We start from the raw sequence: 20693 nt of genomic DNA, 5'->3' as shown, positions 1-20693 counted from the left end.
ACCTCCGCAACTACAAAACTCGCTGATCTCCTACCTAAAAATCTTGCCTCTCTCCCGGAACAAATCGGCTCCCTCGACAAGTTCACGGATAACTTTAACTCTATTCTACTTGACTCGCTTGACTCTGTTGCGCCCCTACTCATAAAAACCTGCCGTCTAAAGAAACCATCGCCTTGGTTTACTGACGAAACCCGTGCATAAAAACAGGCGCGTAGAAAGCTGGAACGCAAATGGCGCTCATCCAAACTTGAGGTCTTTCGGCTAGCTTGGAGCGATAGCCTAATGAATTACAAGCGTACGCTCTCCGCTGCTAGGGCCTCCTACTTCTCAGATCTTATTAACACTAATAAAGATAACCCGAAGTTTCTATTTGACACGGTATCAAAACTTACTCGCAAACCCTCCCCAGTAGCGAGCTCTCCATTTTCTGCAAATGATTTTCTTAATTTCTTCAATCACAAAATTGACTGTATTAGAGATGAGATTAGCAATTCTTTACCCACCGAGGGCGTTGATCCCTCTCCTAATTGTGCATTAGGTGCATTAGAGACCACCACCGTACTCTCGCAATTTGAGACTGTTTCCTTAGACACCTTATCTAAATTAGTACTTTCCTCTAACTCCACAACCAGCTTATCTGACCCTCTTACCGCTAAATTGGTTAAGAAACTTCTTCCAATATAAGGCCCTTCCCTACCCAACATCATTAACACCTCTCTCTCCTCTGGCGTTGTGCCCTCGTCCTTCAAATCAGCCGTAATTAAACCTCTGCTGAAAAAACCTAACCTTGATCCTGATGTTCTTAATAACTTTAGACCGATCTCCAATCTCCCCTTCCTCTCAAAAGTCTTGGAAAGAATAGTTTCTACCCAACTAACCGACTACCTCTTGTGTAATAGTCTTTTCGAACCCTTTCAATCTGGCTTTAGGTCTCTCCATAGCACTGAGACTGCTCTCGCAAAAGTGGTAAACGACCTACTCCTCGCCTCAGATTCCGACTCTTCTTCTACTTGATTTGAGTGCGGCATTCGATACAGTCAATCATAATATTCTCTTAAGCTGCCTAGTGAGCTACGTTGGCATCCGCGACTCTGCGCTTTCCTGGCTAAATTCCTACCTATCTGATAGAACACATTGTGTCTCACATAAAAATACTATATCTGAATACTCTTAAGTTAACTTTGGCGTACCGCAGGGCTCTGTGCTGGGGCCTCTGCTTTTCTCCCTTTACATGCTACCTCTTGGTGACATTTTCCGCAGCTACGGTATTAAATTTAATTGTTACGCGGATGATACTCAAATTTACATACCAATTAGACCTGATGACCGTTCACAACTTACAAACCTAGAACTATGCCTAATCGCTGTAACAAATTGGATGTCACAAAACTTCTTGCGACTAAACGCCAACAAAACTGAGATGCTAGTTGTTGGCCCAAAAACCCAACTGCCTCTTGTTGCAGACCTCACTCTTAGCTTTGGGGACTGCTTAATTACCCAGAGTCCCACAGTTAAAAACCTTGGCGTTACTTTCGACTCAGCTCTCATTCGATGCTCACATTAAGGAAATCACTAAGATAGCATTTTTCCACCTTCGCAATATCTTGAAAATTCGATCCCTGCTAAATACGACGGATGCTGAAACTTTAATACACGCTTTTGTTTCATCAAGTTGTGTGTGTTTTTTTTGTTTGCTATGTTTGTCTTACATAACTTTGTTCACAATTGATTGTGTTTAGTTAGACCTAGCTAGACACACTCTCTGTAAAGTCCTCTGAGACATGCTTGTGACAAAGGGCTATATAAATAAACTTGACTTGACTTAAAAATGACACCCACTCTGAAAAAATCAGGATCAGGGTCCAAAATTTACTTTTTGGCCCAATGGCAGGTAAACTGAGAAAATTTACCAGCCAAAAATATTTTTTACCAGCCATAAAACTGCATCATGCAATATTTCATTAAAAATTATTACTTTAAGTTCTTAGTATGCAAATTCATGTTAAGCCTCACAACTTTTATTCAAATCTTTTTCAATGAAAAATCAACGCTAAATAAACAGGCATTACTTTGTTGCACCTTTAACCCATAGTACTTTTCCAGTGCCACACACACACACACACACACACACACACACACACACACACACACACGGGGCTCACGTATCGTTCTGATGCCTCTTCTTGCTGAAACACAGATCCCCTCCGTGACTTTTCTCGTTGTCAACCTCTTTTTTCTTTTGGTGATTTAACACCGGCTGTATGTCGCCACATCTGTAAGGTAACAAAGTGTAACTAAAGGTGTTTTTTTTAAGTCTAAAAAGATAGACGGACGTGGTACTGTAGAAGTCAGGTAGAAGTGTTTCCCCTGTATATATTCTACTGTGGTGGGCTGCCACGGTAACATCATGACATGCCATGCTAAAAATATTTTCAAAATAATTTTATTTTAGGCTTAAATGGTGTCACTTGGTAGGTAAACTGCTGTTAGAACCAGTGTTTCTAGGCTCCACTGCTGAAACATCGTGGACAGAGTGAGGGAAGCATACCACACTGCTGCCTATAGTGTTTCTATAATTGCCAATTTTGATGTGTGCTATATGTTGTGTGTGGTAAGTGGTGTAAATGTTGCTGCAGCTACTTCTCCTGCACACTAGAGGACAGTAGTAATCACAGTAGTCACATAGCCTACATAGGGGAGTCACAGGTGAACAGCTGCAGGGAGTTAGGAGTGGAGGAAGCCACACAGTTTTTCAATTGTGTGTGGGTGTCTGCTGTTTTTTGGGTCCTGTCGTGTTGTTAGGGTTATTTTTTTGTTTGTTTCATATTTACGAGCTCGTTTTTATATCATTCATTCAGTGCACCCGGCCTTTGTAGGTGACTTTAAATCTATATATGTAAATAAAGTGTCAATATTCCATGGCAGACCTCAGTTTTTGCACCATTTTTTGGAAATGCCTTCAAATTCCCTCAAGTGGCCTTTTTTGCTGTTCGATTGCCATTACAATAATCATTCAGTCATTTCCTATAATAACTGCTGCCTATAGTGTTTCTATAATCATTCAGTCATTTCCTATAGTAACTGCTGTGTGTGTTTCTGCCCGGACCATGCCCTCTGTAAGAAAAAATTCTAGGGGAAACACTGAAGTCTGAGTAATCGCACTACAGAACAACAGCCAATCTTTCGTTAGTAGGCTGCTTTTACTCTTTGATTTGATTGGCTCGTGTTATGATATATGATACGGTATAGTGAGGGCCGTATTAGTCTCATGCATTTTCAAGATTTTACTTAGGAGAAAATCATCTGAGAGAAATTCTGGGCAAAGGAGAAATGCTCAGTAACAGGGATGTAAACAAACGTGTACAGAAGATTAGAGAAAAATAAGCTTTTTATGGAAAATTAATGATATTTTAAGTCAGGAAACATGGGACCAAAACTTTACATATTGCATTCATATTTTTGTTCAGTATAGTTTAACTAGAATACTCACTGAGAGATGGACACACCCATGAGTAATCTCCAATGACTTCAGCTTTTTATCACATATTTTTTCAGCAACACCCTTTTTTTGCTCTCCATATTGGCTTTGGTCCAATTCCAAACCAGCCCCCACCCACTACCACTTCACCACCAAATGTCACTCCGAATCAAGTTACACTGGCAGCTGTGGAGGACACTTCTGATGATGGGGGAGGGTGGAAATACATTGACAAACTGTGGGACGCCCTCGCCACTCCACTACCGGATTGAATCACCATGGCAACCGATAGACACCCAACTCACTTGACTGTTTTGTGGGGTCATATTTATGAGAGGCAAGGGAAACAGGTTGCAATTGTCCTGTAAACACATAACATCCGTCTGATAGGGGTGCAACGGATCACAAAACTCACGGTTCGGATCGTATCGCGGTTTTGAGTCACGGATCGGATCATTTTTCGGATCAGCAAAAAAAAAAAAAAAAAGGGTTAGGGTTAAATGCACTTTAAAAGTAGGTAGGTAGCAGCACAAAGCAACAAGCACTTTAAAATGTTGCACTTTGGTACTTTATTATATTATGTATGTTTGAATGTATAAATGTGATAACTGTTTTTGCTGTTCCTATTTTATTATTTTATTTACTTATGTGTGTGTTTTTGTGTCTGTTCTTAAGAGCTGCACTGAGGCAAATTCCTACCAACTGTGTTGACATGGCAATAAAGTATTGAATTGAATTAATTTAAAAATGTGCTACTTTGGCTCTGATGCAGCTGTAGTCTGTAGTCACCACTCTGTAGTCTCGCTCAATGTCCCGCCCACAGCACTATCTGATTGGTTACACGTCACAAGTAATAGCCTATCAACACTGAAGGCTCTGCCACAGACAGGCAGAGAGACCGGAGCTTCTCCGAGCGGAGCTGTGTGTGAAGGGAAGGCAGCATGTTGCCCAAGTTGAAATAAACATCACAATCTTGTGATCTATTTCAATGATGACAAGCAGCCCAGTTTCCCAGTTCCACCACTGAAAACGCCCGAAGTCAAGTCACAGCCTACGGGATTTCACTCAACGGAGGCGAAAGCGACGGCTTTTAAATCAGTCGCTCTTCCTTTTTTTTTTCTTCCCTATCAGTCATTGGTCTTCAGAGTAAAACACAGCAGCATCTGTCTGTCTGTATCTTTTCACTGCAACTCTGCATCCAGATTTAGGGAATTATTGCTTTAAAAAGTAACAGCAGCAGTAAAACTGTATTCCACACTATGATGGTTAAACTTTGCAATTAATCCGCGGTTCACGCGCGTTCCGAACCGTGGGGGGGGGGGGGGGTCCGTACGGATCACGGATCAACTACAGTCCGTTGCACCACTACCGTCTGACTGTAGCTCACAATTAGACTTCGGGTCGCTTACTTCTTCGGGTGTTATGAGGCTCAGGAACCAAATGGTTGCATTAGCGCCCTCTGTGGCAACTGACGGTATAACTCTGACTCAAATAAGAACTGTCATTCAGATCTTAGCAATGTGTGCGCGGCCAAATGGGCCAGGCCAGCGGCCGGCAGCCACCCTGGAACAAGATGGCCAATCCGTCTCTGCCTTCAGCTCCCGTCTAGCTCTCCGACGAGTGAACGCTCGGCCGGTTAACTCTGGTCGGTCTGACGCTGTGCTTTGTCATGCTCCTTCGTAGCTCTTTTAGTCTCTTACAGAACTAGTGCTGGCGCCGATGGGTCCATGGGGCTCCTGGGGTTTGGTGACCGGAGTCTCCGGTCTGCCATGTTTCGAGGTGCTGGGGAACGGGAACTTCAAGTGGATCGATCCGTGGAGCTACTGGGAGCTCCGGGTCTCGCGCTGCCCTCCTTCTCCCTCTTAGCTGTTTTAGCCTCTTCTGTTATAGGTTTTTTGTTTTGTTCTGTTGCAGAGGGTCCAGCAGTCAGAGTCCTGTCTTCCATGTTACCACTATCTGCCATATTGATATGCTGTTCAATCTAAGCAACTAGCCTGCATTTAAACTGTGTCTGTTTTCTTCCTGGTTTTGTTTGACTTTCTGCCGTAAGTCAGTATGGCACTTCGTGCCAGTTCGTACACCCGGGGGAGAGAATGAACAGACTGAAAGCAACACACAGACTAAACCAATTTTCTCCACGATGGTCTCATTTTTCTAGTGACAAACTTTTATGGTATCAAAATTAATTGGAGGATGATATAATCAGATACAAATTCTACACATAGGGGCTTTAAGTCGGTCAAACGTTTTGACATCTGTGCAGTTCATGGAAGTGTTTATAGTTGAGTTAATCTGTTTCAGCTGATGTCCGTGTTTGACTAATACTTATGGTGCTGTACGTGATGGCTGCCGTGTCGCGAGCTCCTGATCCACTCTGCAGTTTCTTGTTTATTTTAGTGTTAATTGTGAGTATTTTTACTTGAGAAGTGAGTAGCACCTTCGTGCTGGACATTAGAACGTCAATTGTTCACTGTTTTCTGGAGTTTTTCAACTCAGACTCTCTCTTTGGAGACGTTGCAGACTCTCCATTCATCACAGACGCCGTCCCAGTCAAACATCGCCGGAGGAGGAGAGGAAGAAGACTAGCCCACGATTCTTCTGGCGAACGTACAATCACTTGACAACAAGCTATGTGAGCTACAGGCGTGGATCTCATTCCACCACGAAACCAGAGACAACTGTATAATATGCCTCACAGAAACATGGAAGACGGAGGGGGCAATAGACTTAGCCATCGAGCCAACAGGGTCCTCCGTGCACCGCACCGACAGAATAAAGGCTCTCTCTGGAAAAGCTCGAGGACTGGGGGGTATGCCTCATGATTAACAATTCCTGGTGTAGCCAAGGGAATGTGCATACCCTCAAAGCTTTCTGTTGTCCGGACCTGTAGTGTCTTATGCTAATGTGCCGACCATTCTGGCTACCTCGGGAATTTACAGCAGTAAACTCGTCACCGCTGTTTACATCCCCCCACAAGCCAACACGGCCTTAGCACTGAAAGAACTGTACAGGGCTATCAGCGAACAGGAGACCGCGCACCCAGAGGTTGCTTTTATCGTGGCGGGAGACTTTAACAAGGCCAACTTGAAGAAAGTGCTTCCCAAGTTTTACCAGCATGTCACAAGCGGCACACGGGGTGAACGGATCCTTGATCACTGCTACACCCACTTCCGGGATGGCTACAAGGCCCTCCTCTGCCCAACGTTTGGCTAATCAGATCACCACTCTATCCAGCTTCTCCCCGCTTATAAGCAGAGACTAAAACAACAACCACTCGCTGTGAAGGAGGTTCAACGCTGGTCTGACCAATCAGATTCTATGCTACAGGATTGTTTTGATCACGCGGACTGGGAGATGTTCAGAGTCACCTCGGATAATAACATCAGTGAGTACACTGACTCGGTCACCGCGTTCATTAAAAAGTGCATAGATGACGTTGTACCAACAAAGTCAGTTTGGATATATCCGCACTGTATACGCGAAAGGCCGCTTTTAACTCTATGGCTGAATATAAGAAGACCAGCTATGACCTCAGGAAAGCCATTAAACAGCCAAGCGGGAGTAAAAGGATAGAGTGGAAGATCAATTCAAGAACAACGATGTGAGAAGTGTGTGATGGGGACTACAGACTATCACGGACTTCAAAGGGAGAACCAGCTGTGTAGTTAACACCTCTACCCGCCTCCCTGGTGAGCTGAACACATTCTATGCTCGGTTTGATGTCAACCCTGCCTGCTGGACAGAGCCCCGCCTGAGGAAGCCAGCCCTCTTTACATCTCAGAGGCTGACGTGCGCAGGTCCTTCAAAAGGGTGAATATCCGTAAGGCTGCCAGCCCAGACCGCATCCCGGGCTGCGTCCTCAGAGCGTGCGCGGACCAGCATGCGGGTGTGTTTTCTGACATCATCAACCTCTCCCTGCCCCAGTCTGCTGTTCCTGCCAGCTTCAAGATGTCCACTATTGTTCCTGTCCCCAAGCACTCCAAGGTGACATGTCTGAACAACTGGAGACCTGTAGCCCTCACCTCAATAATCAGTAAATGTTTTGAGAGACTGGTTAAGGACTTCCTTTGCTCCGTGCTGCCTGCCTCGTTGGACCCATGTCAATTTGCATATCGTCAGAACAGATCCACTGACGATGCAGTTGCCATGGCACTTCACACTGTCCTTTCTCACCTAGAGGGGAAGAACTGCTATGTGAATGCTGTTTGTAGACTGCAGCTCAGCATTCAATACCATAGTACCCGCTAAGCTCAACACCAAGCTCAGAGTCCTCGACCTGCACCCGACCATGTGCAGCTGGTCCCATCACCATCAACGGCGTCGCAGTGGAGAGGATCAGTGACTTCAAGTTCCTCAGAGTGCACATCTCAGAGGACTTCACATGGTCCACTCACACCACACATGTGGTGAAGAAGGCTCAGCAATGCCTGTACAGCCTCAAGCAGCTGATGAAATTCAGTGTGAGCCCCCGTGTACTCAGGACGTTCTATAGCAGCACCATCGAGAGCATCCTGACAGGTGCATCACCGCCTGGTAGGGGAACTGCACCGCCCTGGATCGCAGAGCGCTACAGAGGGCGGTGCGGACGGCCCAGCACATCATCGGAGGTGAGCTTCCCTCCCTCCAGGACATATACGCCAGGCGGTGCCTAACCAAAGCAAAACAGATTTTAAAGGACCCCAGCCACCCCAGTCACAGGCTGTTCCAGCTGCTACCATCAGGCAGAGGGTACTGCAGCATCAAATGCCGCACCAATAGACTCAGGGACAGTTTCCACTGCCAGACCATCAGGCAATGTACTGCCATTTCACTACCTCATTTTGTCACTTTCTTTGCACATATTTATTGTCCTTGTACATATGTATATACTTTTTTCTATTTTATTATTTCATAGTTTCTACTTTAATTTACTATTTCATATTTTTCTATTTTATTTTATTTCTATTACTTATACTGCAGTGTACAGGAGTCTGGACAAGAATTTCACTCGCTTTTATACTCGCTGTAATTGTGATGTGACAATAAAAACTTGAAACTTGAAGATAGCAAATGCTAACTTTTCTTCTTCACTAATGGTAGGCTAAGCTAAATCAGTTTATTTCATTTATGTTAAAGGAACCTGTTTGATGATACTTACCTGCTAGGTTTGCTAATATGCTGATTTTGACAAGAAGAGCTAGTGAGAGAAGTACAATCTTTGATAAAGCTACGTTAGCTTCGTCGTTATAGCTTTCAGCTGAGTTTGCTAACAGACATATCTGCACAGTTCTCAAGCAGTATGACAGACTTTACAGCCTTAACGCTGCAATAAACGATTTTCCGACCACTAGAGGGCGACAGAAACTGCAACACATTTAGCAAAGCTACTGCACTACGGAGGCTCCAAAGTACAAACCTAGTGAAGGCCCGTGCATAAAGGCTAATAACTAAGCTAACCGTACCAACGGAGAAGTGTCGCCGGTGTGTGTTAGTGCAGGTTTAAACTTCCGTGAAAAGAAACTGACTGGATGGTCGATTCCATCAGCACCAGTCTGCAACAACACCGCTCCGGCTCTTTGCCTGTGTTGTTTCTTCTCTACAGGAGCCAGGTAGACAGAGGTCATCAGAGCAAACTGGTTGCACCTGGGAAATGGGAGTGGCTAAGGAGTATAAAAGGCCTGCTTCCCTGGGCCTCACTCTCATTCTGGGCAGCCTTGACCACCTCCTCATGGTTACCACTTTACCTTTAGGTTGACTCTTTGGTTTCCACACTATACAACACTTACACTCCACTTTCCATACATCCACTCATGCATCACACTACTGATTCTCCAAATCCTCACTCTCCATGGTTTTTGGCCTCATTTGCTTTACTTAGTTAAATTAATTAGTATTCATATTAAGTTGTGTGCAAATGTTGCACAACAAATATTACCCAAATTGGCCTGATTGGGCCGCTATAATTAATGATCAAAATTTGAAAGGCCACAACTCCTACACTGTGATTTTCACAAAACTATCCATATCCTACCTTTGCGCTACACATTTTCCTCAGAGCCACTAACAACTCTTTTGCATATTACCAGTTAGCAAAGACCTGAACCCCTTTCATTGCCGCTTGTGGCTATATTTTATGTGTTTTGTCGTTGCTTCCTGAGTTTAGTTTCATCGTCCCTTCAGCTTTCTGCTTCTCACTTCAAACTTCTCTCTGGTCTTTCTGTGTTTTAGAGATGGAAAAGAAGATTTCAGAGGCAGCCTGGAAGAGAGCGCTCACCTCCATCATCAAGAAGTTGGGCGAGCCACAGTACGAGAAGATGCTGCGCTGTCTGACCACAATGCCAGAGAGTGTGAAGAAGAACAGCTCCAAAGAAGAGATGGCCCAAAAAATCATTGAGTACTTAGGTTTAGAGGAGTCCATCTCTGTGATGGAGAAAGTGCTGGAGCGGATTCCCAGACGGGATGAAGCGGTCCAGAAGCCACTGCGCCCCTTTGTGGACAAACTGAGGAACAAACAGGAAAAAGAGAAAGACAAGGGTCAGTTGACACAATCTACAATTGATTATAGCTGATCAAATCTATTTAAAGTGCTTTTTACAGAGGGGTCACATTGGAAAGAGCCAGAAACACTCAGTTAACACTACTGGTGATGCACTTTTCATTCCTGGCTCCATTTAGTACCGGCCAATCGTAGACGAGGTGACGTCACCTCCAGATATTTCCAGCAGCTACAATGGAGTTGATATCAGAAATGTTTCAGCGATCTAAAACATCAACAGGATGTAAAGGCTTTCTTTTTAAAGGATAGTACTATCCGACTGTGCTAAACTATGCTTTTTGGATCCAATCTGTAACTAGGGGCATTGAATTCTGAAGTTGAGGTAACAATAATTCAGTTGGCTACAGCCTGTTGGAAATAAACTCCTCATATGTCGAGTTATATGTGTCACAAAATTATGTGACGCAAACAAATTCAGAGTGAATCAAACCATTCACAATTTCATGATGCTGCCATGAAAATATGAGCATTAAGGAATATTTCTCAATGTCACTCGTTATCTGTAATTTTTCTCAACATGCATTTACCATATTTTCTGAAAAAGGTTGACTGAATAACATTTTTTACATTTATTAATTTTAGTGTGCTAAAATGTTCACAGTGGCATTATTCAATATGAGGATCCTGTTCATTTTGTTCAGGAGAGAAAAGGAAACACGACAATTCAGAGTCTGAAACCGAGGAGACAGAGACGGCCGGTAGGTTCTCTAAACTAGGGGTTCTCAGTGTGAGGTCCGGGGACCGCTAGGGGTCCTGGGTTCCACCACCGCGACCCTCAACTTTGCTCAGTGCTGACCTCTTCGCATCCTTCTTTACTGATAAGGTTTCTGCCATCAGTAGTCAGTTCTCTGAGCCTGGGAAGTGTCTAAATCCCACTGCTTGTCCACAGGGGAACCTCAAGGGTCAGTGCTTGGACCCCTTCTCTTTTCTATATACACCACCTCACTTGGTGCAGTCATCCGCTCACATGGCTTCTCATACCATTCATATGCTGACGATACCCAGCTCCTCCTATCGTTCCCGCCAGAAGACCCCACAGTCTCGGCACGGATATCGCCGTGCCTCGCCGATATCTCGGCATGGATGAAGGAACGCCACCTTCAGCTTAACCTGTCAAAGACTTGAGCTCCTTGTCATCCCAGCCAGTCCCTCCGTACAACAGATCAGTATCCAGCTCGAATCAGCTCAGCTCATGCCCACAAAGTCTGCCAGAAACTTGGGTGTCATGATTGATGACCAACTAACCGTTAAGGACCATGTGGCTTCTGTTGCTCGGTCATGCCGATTTGCTCTGTACAACATCAGGAAGATCAGACCCTACCTGTCTGAGCATGCAGCACAACTCCTGGTACAGGCTCTTATAATATCACACCCTGACTACTGCAACTCCTTACTGGCAGGGCTCCCGGCATGTACGCTCAAACCTCTGCAGATGATCCAGAACGCGGCGGCGTGTTTGGTCTTCAACCGGCCCAAAAGAGCACATGTCACTCCGCTGTTCATCTCCCTCCACTGGCTCCCAGTCGCCCGCATCAAGTTCAAGTCCTTGATGCTCGCCTACAAAGCGGCGACCAAAACGGCTTCGACCGACCTGAACTCCCTCATTCAGGTCTACGCTCCCTCCCGCTCACTACGCTCTGCCAAGGAGCGGCGCCTGGTGCTGCCACCACAACAAGGCCCTAAGTCTCTATCCAGACTCTTCTTCTGTGGTTCCTCGGTGGAACGAGTTACCAAACTCCATTCGATCCGCAGAGTCCCTCTCAGAACACCTTCTCACCTGATGGACTGTGTAATTGCTTTCTTTATCTGCCTCTATGCTCTGCCTCGTGGCTCCTCTGTCCTGTTAGACCAGATCTTAGCTTTATGGCTCTTACTCTCGTTGTTCTCTCCTGACTAGAACCTTGCTTGTGTTGTATTAAAATCTCCTGTGTACGTCGCTTTGGATAAAAGCGTCTGCCAAATGGGAAATTGTAATTGTAATTGTAAAAGTAAAAGAACACTGACTAACATCTTCCTGTCTTCTTTTAAAGACCAGCAGAAGAAGAGTGGTCAAAGTGACAAGGTAGGGGTTGTGGACTAATGAGCAAATTAATTAAAATGTCAACAGGTTTAGCAGTAATCACGTGAGCTTTGCCACTGGAAGTAATCGATTAACATTAACAAACTGTTTTGTTTTTTTGCAGGAAACTGCCCATCCTTCACCGGGCAATTCTAAATCATGGGTAAGTGCTTTTTGTTTCAATCTCAGACTCACAGCTCAATTTCACAACTTTGTATAGATTCATTCAGACATTTTTGTTTGGGAATGATGATGCTAATACAGAGGCTTATAATCCCATTTTGTTTCCAGAGGAAAACCATCAAGGACCTGAAAGAAAGTCGTTATCTTGGCAACCAAGCCATAGTTGGGAAAGTGATCCGGAAATCCGGGCTGCGCCCTTATCGAACACAAAACAAGGAAGAAAAGGTTATGTTTTATCTGGGGCTTGCTGATGAGACAGATAGTATCAAAGCGGTCGTGTATGGGAAGAACCGCTATGAAGAAATTGAGGAAGGAAGCTACTACTCATTCAGAGAAGTAATCATAGAGGACAACACAGTGAAAGTTACCAAACTGAGCAAAATATCAAAGACCAGCAACATCCAAGTCCCTGCTGAGCTGGAGAAGGAAGCCAGGATGATCATTGATCCCCAAAAGCCGGTTTTGCCCATTAAAGAAGCCAAAGCTTCTGGTGACAAAACAGAAATGAGTGTCGAAGGAACCATAACAGAGGTAAGCTGCCATTATCCTTTCAGAGAAATTAGTTCGATTGGAAAACGCTTCATATCCATTTTGAAAAAAAGTCAATCATTCAATATTTCTAGAATTTTGTGCACCTGCATTTATTCATCATTCAAAGGGGCTCATTCATAAAACTCTGTGGTACCAGAACAGCGGCATGCAAAATCTGTACCGCTGTAATTTTCCCTGATTCATAAATTTACCACAGCCTTGAATACCGTGACAGAGCCACATTACATAGTGTTATCCTCAGCTGTAGCCCAAGTGACAGCCAATCAAAACCAACATGTTAAGCTTTATGTAACACCTGTCCGCCTGTGTCAATGGGCAGCAGAGACGAGTCAGAACGGCAGATAAACCTCTTCCTCCTCATGCAGTCCTACTGCTGTAATGGCAGTGTTGACCATGATAAACAAAATCTTTATGATGGCACTTACTGAAGATATAAATTGATCGGTGGTGATTGTGGCCCTCATTTACGAAACGAACGTACGACAGAAAACTGGGCGTACGGTCATTTCCACGCAAAGCTCGGCATTTATCAATTTGGACGTGAGCGGAGCTACGATCAAATTTCCCGTCAAGTCTCAACTCGTCTAGCAAGTTTTCGAGTCAGCGTGGACTTGCGGTGCAGCAGAGTAAATTCTGACTGGCATCTAAGCATATGCAGCCACATATTCATCACTTAAAAATATGTAGCCTATATGGCAAAATATTCTATTTTGTAAAGGCCTACATCGTGTGTCATGTGTCATATAGCCTATACCTAACATAAATATGTATTTTCAAATTGTTTGCAATTAACAGGGTTAACAGTTTTCTGGTGTAAGATTAATTTCTTTTTCATTTTGAGATAGCCTACTTGTTTGAGGTCTGACCATTTTTTCTTCACCTAAATGTAAAGAATTGCGATACAAGCTTTATATTAGGCTACTAGTATATATATATATATATATATAGGCTATACATATCACGGATGTATAAATTAAATATTCAAACCTCAGCTGGAGTTTGATTGTCGACAGCAACGCTGTTGACCGCAGCAGTGATTTCTTTCCATGCTGCATTTTTCCAACTTCCTTTGATGCCAATTTTCAGGCTGCCAAATAGAACTAATCGGTTCAATTGGACTTGGGACGTTAGAGTTTCTATTTCAAGGTCGGAGAAGTTTCTCTTCTTGGACGTATTACGCATCTCCATGTCGTAAACTCTGGGGGCGAGGCCTCTGAACCGAGAATATTTAGGGGTGTGATATTTAAATGATGATTGTTTTCAGTCGCCACATTTATCAACGCCCGATCATTCTTACGCTGTGATTGGTGAGATACGAACGTTTCATGAATCACACGTGAACCCTGTCGTAAGATGATTTCTGCGCTCGGATCTGCGCTGGTTTCTATGTTAGATTGATAAATGACGGCCTGTGAATCTATTTTTTTTTTGCAGTGCGGTGATTTTATGAATCGCTTTCACAGTATGTAATTGATCAAAAGGGGAGGAAGTAAAACAGGAAAACGGTAACGCCAATAACGTCTCGATATTTCACGTTTATGAATGAGGAAACACCTTACCGTGACGATATCTGCCCCTAACGTCACGCTAAAGCCCAATGTCCACCAGATGCGGCACGGAAGCTGTGCGTGTGTCGGAGCAGACTCGCAGCCATGTGAATCACCGCTGCGATGTCCACCGGGTGCCGGCAGTTTCGGCCGTTCCGTTCTTTTTCCGCATTCTGTATTTTTGCCGGATCCGCTTGCGTTTGACAAGCGTGAAAATGCATTTATTGAGTTGCGGGTGATGTGTACGACTCAAACGCGTGCGGTGCACATTGCCTTCGGTTCCGGAGCCGTTCCGATCCCGTGCCGCATCTGGTGGACATCGGGCTTAAATCTGCCGGCAAGTTTAATGAATGAGCCCCAATATCTCTAATATATAGAGGATTTGATCTGTAAATGTTGTCACTTTGTAAACCAATGACTTAAAGCTGCACTTAAGCTGGGGATACACTAGACAACTACTGCCCCGATTTTAGCCAGGATTCACAATCGGGCCGAGTCTGTCCTGGTCTGCACTAGTCTGCAGATTTTGGGGCAGTTGGCATGGCCAGTTGGCACAGAAAATCTATAAGTGTATGAGGGGAACAGACTCTAATCTCTTGCCTCCCGACGTGAGTCGGAGCCACTACAATTATTATATTATACAGCTCTGTATTCAGGTTGCAATCCCAAAATTTAATTTTTGTTGTTTTATTTTCTGTTTTACAAAGGAGAAAAGGAAAATCGAGTCCTTTGTAAATGTTGTATCTGCCGTTTCTCACCAGGGAAAGGGACAATACCTTGTATATTTCCATTTTTGGATTTTGAAATGAAAATTAAATCATCATATGTTTTTCATTTTTTATTTTCTGTTTCTGAAAATAGAATGACCAAAAAATACACGGACTGTTTTGCCCGCTGTTTCTTCCTTTATTCCATGCAGATGGTGGCGCAACAACAACAGCAAGCTCTAGTACCCATAAAAATGTATAATGTGAATTTATATCTATGCTGTATCCCCGTGTTTGCTGTGCTGCCGGCATCTCGTAGCGTACCGCGAGAGCTCGTGTTTTCATGTGAGTTTGGTGCGTTCAGTTTGGTTCAGTTGCAGTGACAAGTCGAGTTGTGTGTGATCCCTCATCTGGTGTAGTCGTTAAGTGTGTGATCCCCAGTTTTTCAGTCGTCATAAAAAAATCTGCAGAAACCAGTCGGTTAGTGTATACACCCGGTCTTTTCATAATCTGTAAGGATTTTAAAAGTTGTGTGGTGGATCCCCAGCTTTAGTAATTTTGCACATTGGAGCAGCAAGAGGTAACTGACTGAATGTTGAGGACTTCATTACTTAGAAGCTGGGTCCCGGTGGCTCAACCAGTAAAGCCCGTAGTCTGCTGTAAGTCCTATTCACAGTGGCACAGGTTTGAACCCGGCCTGTTCCCTTTGCTGCATGTCATCACCTCTTTTCTATCTCTGCAACTATCCAATAAAGTAGAAATGCCCCCAAAAAATCCAGTGTAGCCAGTGCAGCTTTATGACCCATTGTCCTTTATCCTTAAATTTTTTGTCAGTCACTTTGTGAAAGTCGGTGTAACTTCTTTCGAACTGTGTAAGCCTCACTTTGGAAGGAAACTGTTTAATTCTGTGTTGTTGGTTTGTCCAGTTGACTCCGGTCAGTCAAATCAAGGTGAAGGGTGGACAGAGGAGGACGGCACTGCAGAGGGATCTCCACCTGCAGGACGACACTGGTTCCATCAGGATCCGCCTGTGGGACGATCAGGCCAATCAGTGCACAGCAGCGGTTGGAGACTCCATCAGGGTGACCAACGTCAAGACCAATCACTTCATGGAAACCGTATCACTGAGTTCAACCGGACTGACCAGAGTTTACAAGGTAGCTATGTCACAGTTTTGTTGATGCTGCCAAACGAACATTCATAGTTACTGAGACAAAGTGCCTACCATCTCTATTTTATTAAATAAGGCACTTTACTTTACAGTCACATGTTGAGCCGTCGGTTGTAATTATAATCATGTCAGGATGGAGGGAAACTTTGTTTTCCTGCTGATAAAGAGAGACGTGACACAGCAGCAACAGTTTCTAAAGGTAATGTTATTACATCTTACCTGCCTGGTAATGAAGAACTTTCTCTCTTGAAGAAGAATGACTTCTGGCCCAAATCCCCAATTCAAACAAATCCTCTTATTGAATCCCCCGTCCGTCCCTGATGATGTCATACGTTTCATCCCCAGTCCCCACTTCCCACTGTGTTTGTCAACATGGTGGATCGACACAAGCGTTCAAAAGCGTGGACACACTTCTCGAAATTAAATGAGATTGCGGCGAAATGCAATATTTGTGGCACCGAGAAAGCTTTTATCAACGCAGCATCACATAAAAGTTAACAAGTGCTGTGTTTATGAAAATTTCTTTGTCCCTTTTCAACAAATTATGCAAAAAGATTCGATGAGAGATTCCAAAGCATTCGGATTCGATAAGCAGATTCAATACTGCATTTGGATTCAGTAAAATGCTTTTGAACCCCGACCGTAGCTGTTGAAGGCAGAGAGGAAGAGTCACTTCCTCCAAGGACTTCAGTCTGTTTTAAATATCTTTCCTTCTGTTCCAGTCAGCTGAGACGTGTGTTTGTTGTTCAGTCTGTGGGAATAATGGAGAGTCAATATGGCGGCATCAGCAAAACACTTATATTACTGACAGTCATGGATAATACTGCACCCTCTTTCCTATCTGGTTCATAAGCTGTCAGCAATTCAATCACTTTCACCAGGTGATTTTAAACGTCTTAAAATGTGATTATGAACTGAACTGATCTGTCTGCAGGTTGAGGCCGCTGCTGTCCAGACTGAGACAGTTCAGATCATAGGAATCATTAAGGCCAGCAAGAAGGAGACCTGGCTGGAGGCGGTGCTCGACCAGGAGGTGAAGACGCTCGTTGTGGAGTCCAAACTTCTGGAGACATTCGGCATCAAGCTGGGGGGCAATTTTAAGGAAAGACTCCTTGATAAAATGCCTCTTTCTGCAGAGGCAGAAATACAAGGGAACACGATTAGAAAGATTACAAAGATGTAAAAAACCTCCCATCCTTTTTCTCTGGCTCTAATTTCTTTACCTAACCTCTCTATCAGGCATAATCATTCTAGGATCAAAGAAATATGTTTTATATTTGGACAAGGTGCTGTGACCTCTGACCTCCTTACTTTTGGTTTCTAATGTTGGTGATCTAGGAATTCAAGCTTATTCTTCTGTTGACCTCTTTTTTTTTTTATCTCATTTAAAAAATATTAATTGTAATTGCATGCATTTATATTCAAGTGTTTTTGTTTTTTGTTTTGCATATTGACTTAATTGAGCAGAGAAAGGTGACATCAGCTTTTACAGATTAGCATGTCCTGCTGATTTAAATGTTTTTTAACAGGACACATCAGCTGAAATGTTGTATTTGGTGGACAGTTTAATTCAAAGCACCTCACACTACCATGAGTGTATGTGTTGGGGGGGGGCAGTGGAATCAAACCCACAACCTAGTGCCTCACGCCACCTGCTGAACTACAATCACCACCAAATGAAATGCTTTGTTTTTCATTTTAGTAATTTTGTCCTACTGACAGATTGATCGTTCAGATAGTTTTCTACTGTCAAGTTATTTTCTACTTTTTTCTCTGTAACTTTTCTTTGCACAATCTGCACTCTGATTAATAAAACCGTTTGCCTGTTCAAATCGTCACAGTGACATTCTCATATTTACACCCACTGCCCACTTCACTGCAAAAAATCCACAATAAAATGTTCTGAAAACTACATCCCACTTACTAAATTTGATCAAAGAAGATGAAAATAATCAGATTTATTTCAATGTCTTTTTTATTTGTCCTACTCTTATCATGCATGTTGATGATGATATGGTCCTGTCTCCTGCCTGAGAGTTTTACTGAGTAAAGAGCTTCTCATTCAGCACAGAAAAGTCAAAGGGATTTTGTTGGAGCCATTTATATTTATATAGGTGACAGGAAATGGTAGGCACAGGTAGGGGGAGCGCACACAGTTTTCACCAGACCAGGAACAGAGCAACACACTAGCCTACAACTCGCAGAATTGGAAACAAGCTGGTATGTTCATCTCTTTGTACAACTACCTCAATAAACAACAAACTAAACTGCAACCACCGACTGGAAAATCTGTTGTATTGGGTCTGCGTAAGATCACTCCTAGCCTACTTGTGTATTAATGACAACTGGAAAAAAGGACATTGGAAAATCTAAAAATTGCCATTACAATAAGTGAGAACTTGCTCTATGAGTGAAACTTGAGCTTGTGAATCATTCAAATGGAATAAGGATTGTTTTCATGGAACAAGGATTGTTTTCTTTCACAAGCTGCTGCTGCTGCTGCTGCCGGACACCGCCATTCCCAATCAACTGGACATTGTTGCCAGCTACGCTAACCTGACTGACGGGGATTGGAAACCAAAGCCAACACGCAGGGAGGGTATGTGCAAGCATTAAGCTTTATTGGAGAAGCTATGAAAAGCTGTATTGGAAAATGGCTACTATAATGGAGTTGGTTGACTGAATGCTACAATCTCACAACGGTATCTGCTGTTTGAGACATTGTGCTGTCGGCATACAGCTTTCTTACTGGATCACGCTAAGGAATCTTAAAGGGATAGTGAACAAATATGTCTGTTGTCGAGTCTGATGCTCAGCCACAAGATGGCAATGTTGGAAAGGATTCTGAAAAGGAAAAAAGGGTTACGTTATTAAACACACTGTCAAACTGTTCATTGAAAACTGTCAGAAGACAAGAAACTTGAGATGTAAACAAGCTAACAAGGCAAAGGAAATGCTGAAAAAGCTCATGAAATTAAAGGAAAATGCAACTGAAGTACAATCTAACTTGGTTAAATTAATCAAGCTCTGTGATGAAGCCAAATAAAACCATAAGTCATTGGTGAATTTACCGCTGCCTGAAAATGAACTTGAAAAGCAAAATCAGTGGTTTCAACAAAAAATGGAAACTTTTAATGGTTTCATACAAGATGAAAATGTGTGGTTATCTGAGGTTGGACAGCAAATTACACACGCCATTGCTGAAAGTGCCATACAACAGAGTGTTGCAAACTCAGATGACATTGGACCTGATGACAGTGTGTCAAATGCCTCAAAACCTAAATCAAACCACAAATCCAGTTCTTCATCACGTGCATCTTCAAAGTCCTCTGCTCACATTAAAGCTCAGGCAGAAAAGGCTGCTCTCATGGAACGGGTTGAAGAAAAGGCATGAGCTTGAAGCACAAGAACAACAATTGAAAAGAAAAAGAACAACTGGAACTAGAGACTGAACTGGCAGCAACCAATGCAAAAATCAATGTACTTGAGGCCATGGGACCAAGAAGCAGCTCTAGAGTATCTGATGGGATGAACTCGTATTTGAGAAAAAGAACTGCTCAAAATGAAACATCAGCTAAATTAACTCCACATGCAAACAAATATTTACCTTATCAAGTGCAACAAAGACAGAATGTGTTGATGGGAACTGAATCTTTCTCCCAGCAACAGGTTGTTAGACCAAAAGAAACAGCTTATGGACCATCTGTTAGAGCTCATGATATGACCCATCTAACTCAATACTCTCTTCAAAGGCAAAATGTACAGTCTCATATGCAAAAAGGTGTGCAGGGGCATGTTCACACTACACCCCCTGTACTGAATGATGGCAACCAAGGTGATATCTCTAACATAATTCAGAGGCAAATGACATCACTGCTCTTCTGGCTCAACAAAATCTCTCTTCTACTTTATCACCAAGAGACATTCCTGTTTATGATGGTGATCCTTTGCAGTATGAAGTTTTCATCAGGGCATTTGAGAGAGGAGTGGAAAGAAAGACTGATGACTACAGTGACTGCTTGCATTTTCTAGAGCAATACACAAGAGGGCATCCAAAAGGACTTAGTCCGCAGCTGTCAGCATTTGCCTCCAGCCCAGGGCTATCAAAGATCATTCAATCAAAATCATCCTGAAATACTTCACATTGAACAGAAGGACAAAGAAAAGAAACCAGAACATAAAGAACAGAATGAGAAACCAATTGGGAGTAATGCTGTTCTCTCACCTCATACATGTGGGCATATTGGGGCCGGTGATGAAACCTGCATCTTCTCCATTGTACCAGTACAAGTAAAGAGCCACAAGGGGGGGGGGGGGGGGGGGGGGGGGGGGGGGCAGTGTTGCATTTTTGGATCATGGAAGCTCATCTATCTTTTGCACAGAAAGCTTGATGAGAAGGCTGAACATAACAGGACAAAAAACCCATATTCTTTTGCGTACCATGAACCAAGTGAAACTTGT

General features: G+C 43.4%; 1 protein-coding gene across 2 annotated transcripts in view; it reads left to right on the top strand.

Moving 5' to 3' along the window:
* Nucleotides 1-18432, top strand: part of LOC139650017 (neurofilament medium polypeptide-like) — a 29157-nt gene extending 10725 nt beyond the window's left edge. The window contains exons 4-10 of one of the 2 annotated variants that reach the window (XM_071526546.1): nucleotides 9686-9991; nucleotides 10655-10711; nucleotides 12044-12075; nucleotides 12197-12235; nucleotides 12364-12786; nucleotides 15988-16218; nucleotides 17167-18432. In XM_071526546.1, coding sequence (XP_071382647.1) covers nucleotides 9686-9991; nucleotides 10655-10711; nucleotides 12044-12075; nucleotides 12197-12235; nucleotides 12364-12786; nucleotides 15988-16218; nucleotides 17167-17415 — 1337 coding nt within the window. In that variant the 3' untranslated portion in view covers nucleotides 17416-18432. The remainder of the gene's footprint in view (nucleotides 1-9685; nucleotides 9992-10654; nucleotides 10712-12043; nucleotides 12076-12196; nucleotides 12236-12363; nucleotides 12787-15987; nucleotides 16219-17166) is intronic. The other variant, XM_071526548.1, reaches the window with a different exon arrangement.
* The last annotated feature ends 2261 nt before the right edge of the window (nucleotides 18433-20693 follow it).

Source organism: Centroberyx affinis, unplaced genomic scaffold, assembly GCF_046629955.1.
Source record: "Centroberyx affinis isolate AG114_WGS23_722 - 3 ecotype Tasmania unplaced genomic scaffold, CSIRO-AGI_Caff_v1 ptg001426l_1, whole genome shotgun sequence".
In the NCBI taxonomy this organism is placed as follows: domain Eukaryota; kingdom Metazoa; phylum Chordata; class Actinopteri; order Beryciformes; family Berycidae; genus Centroberyx; species Centroberyx affinis.
This window is presented reverse-complemented; position numbering and strand designations above follow the sequence as displayed.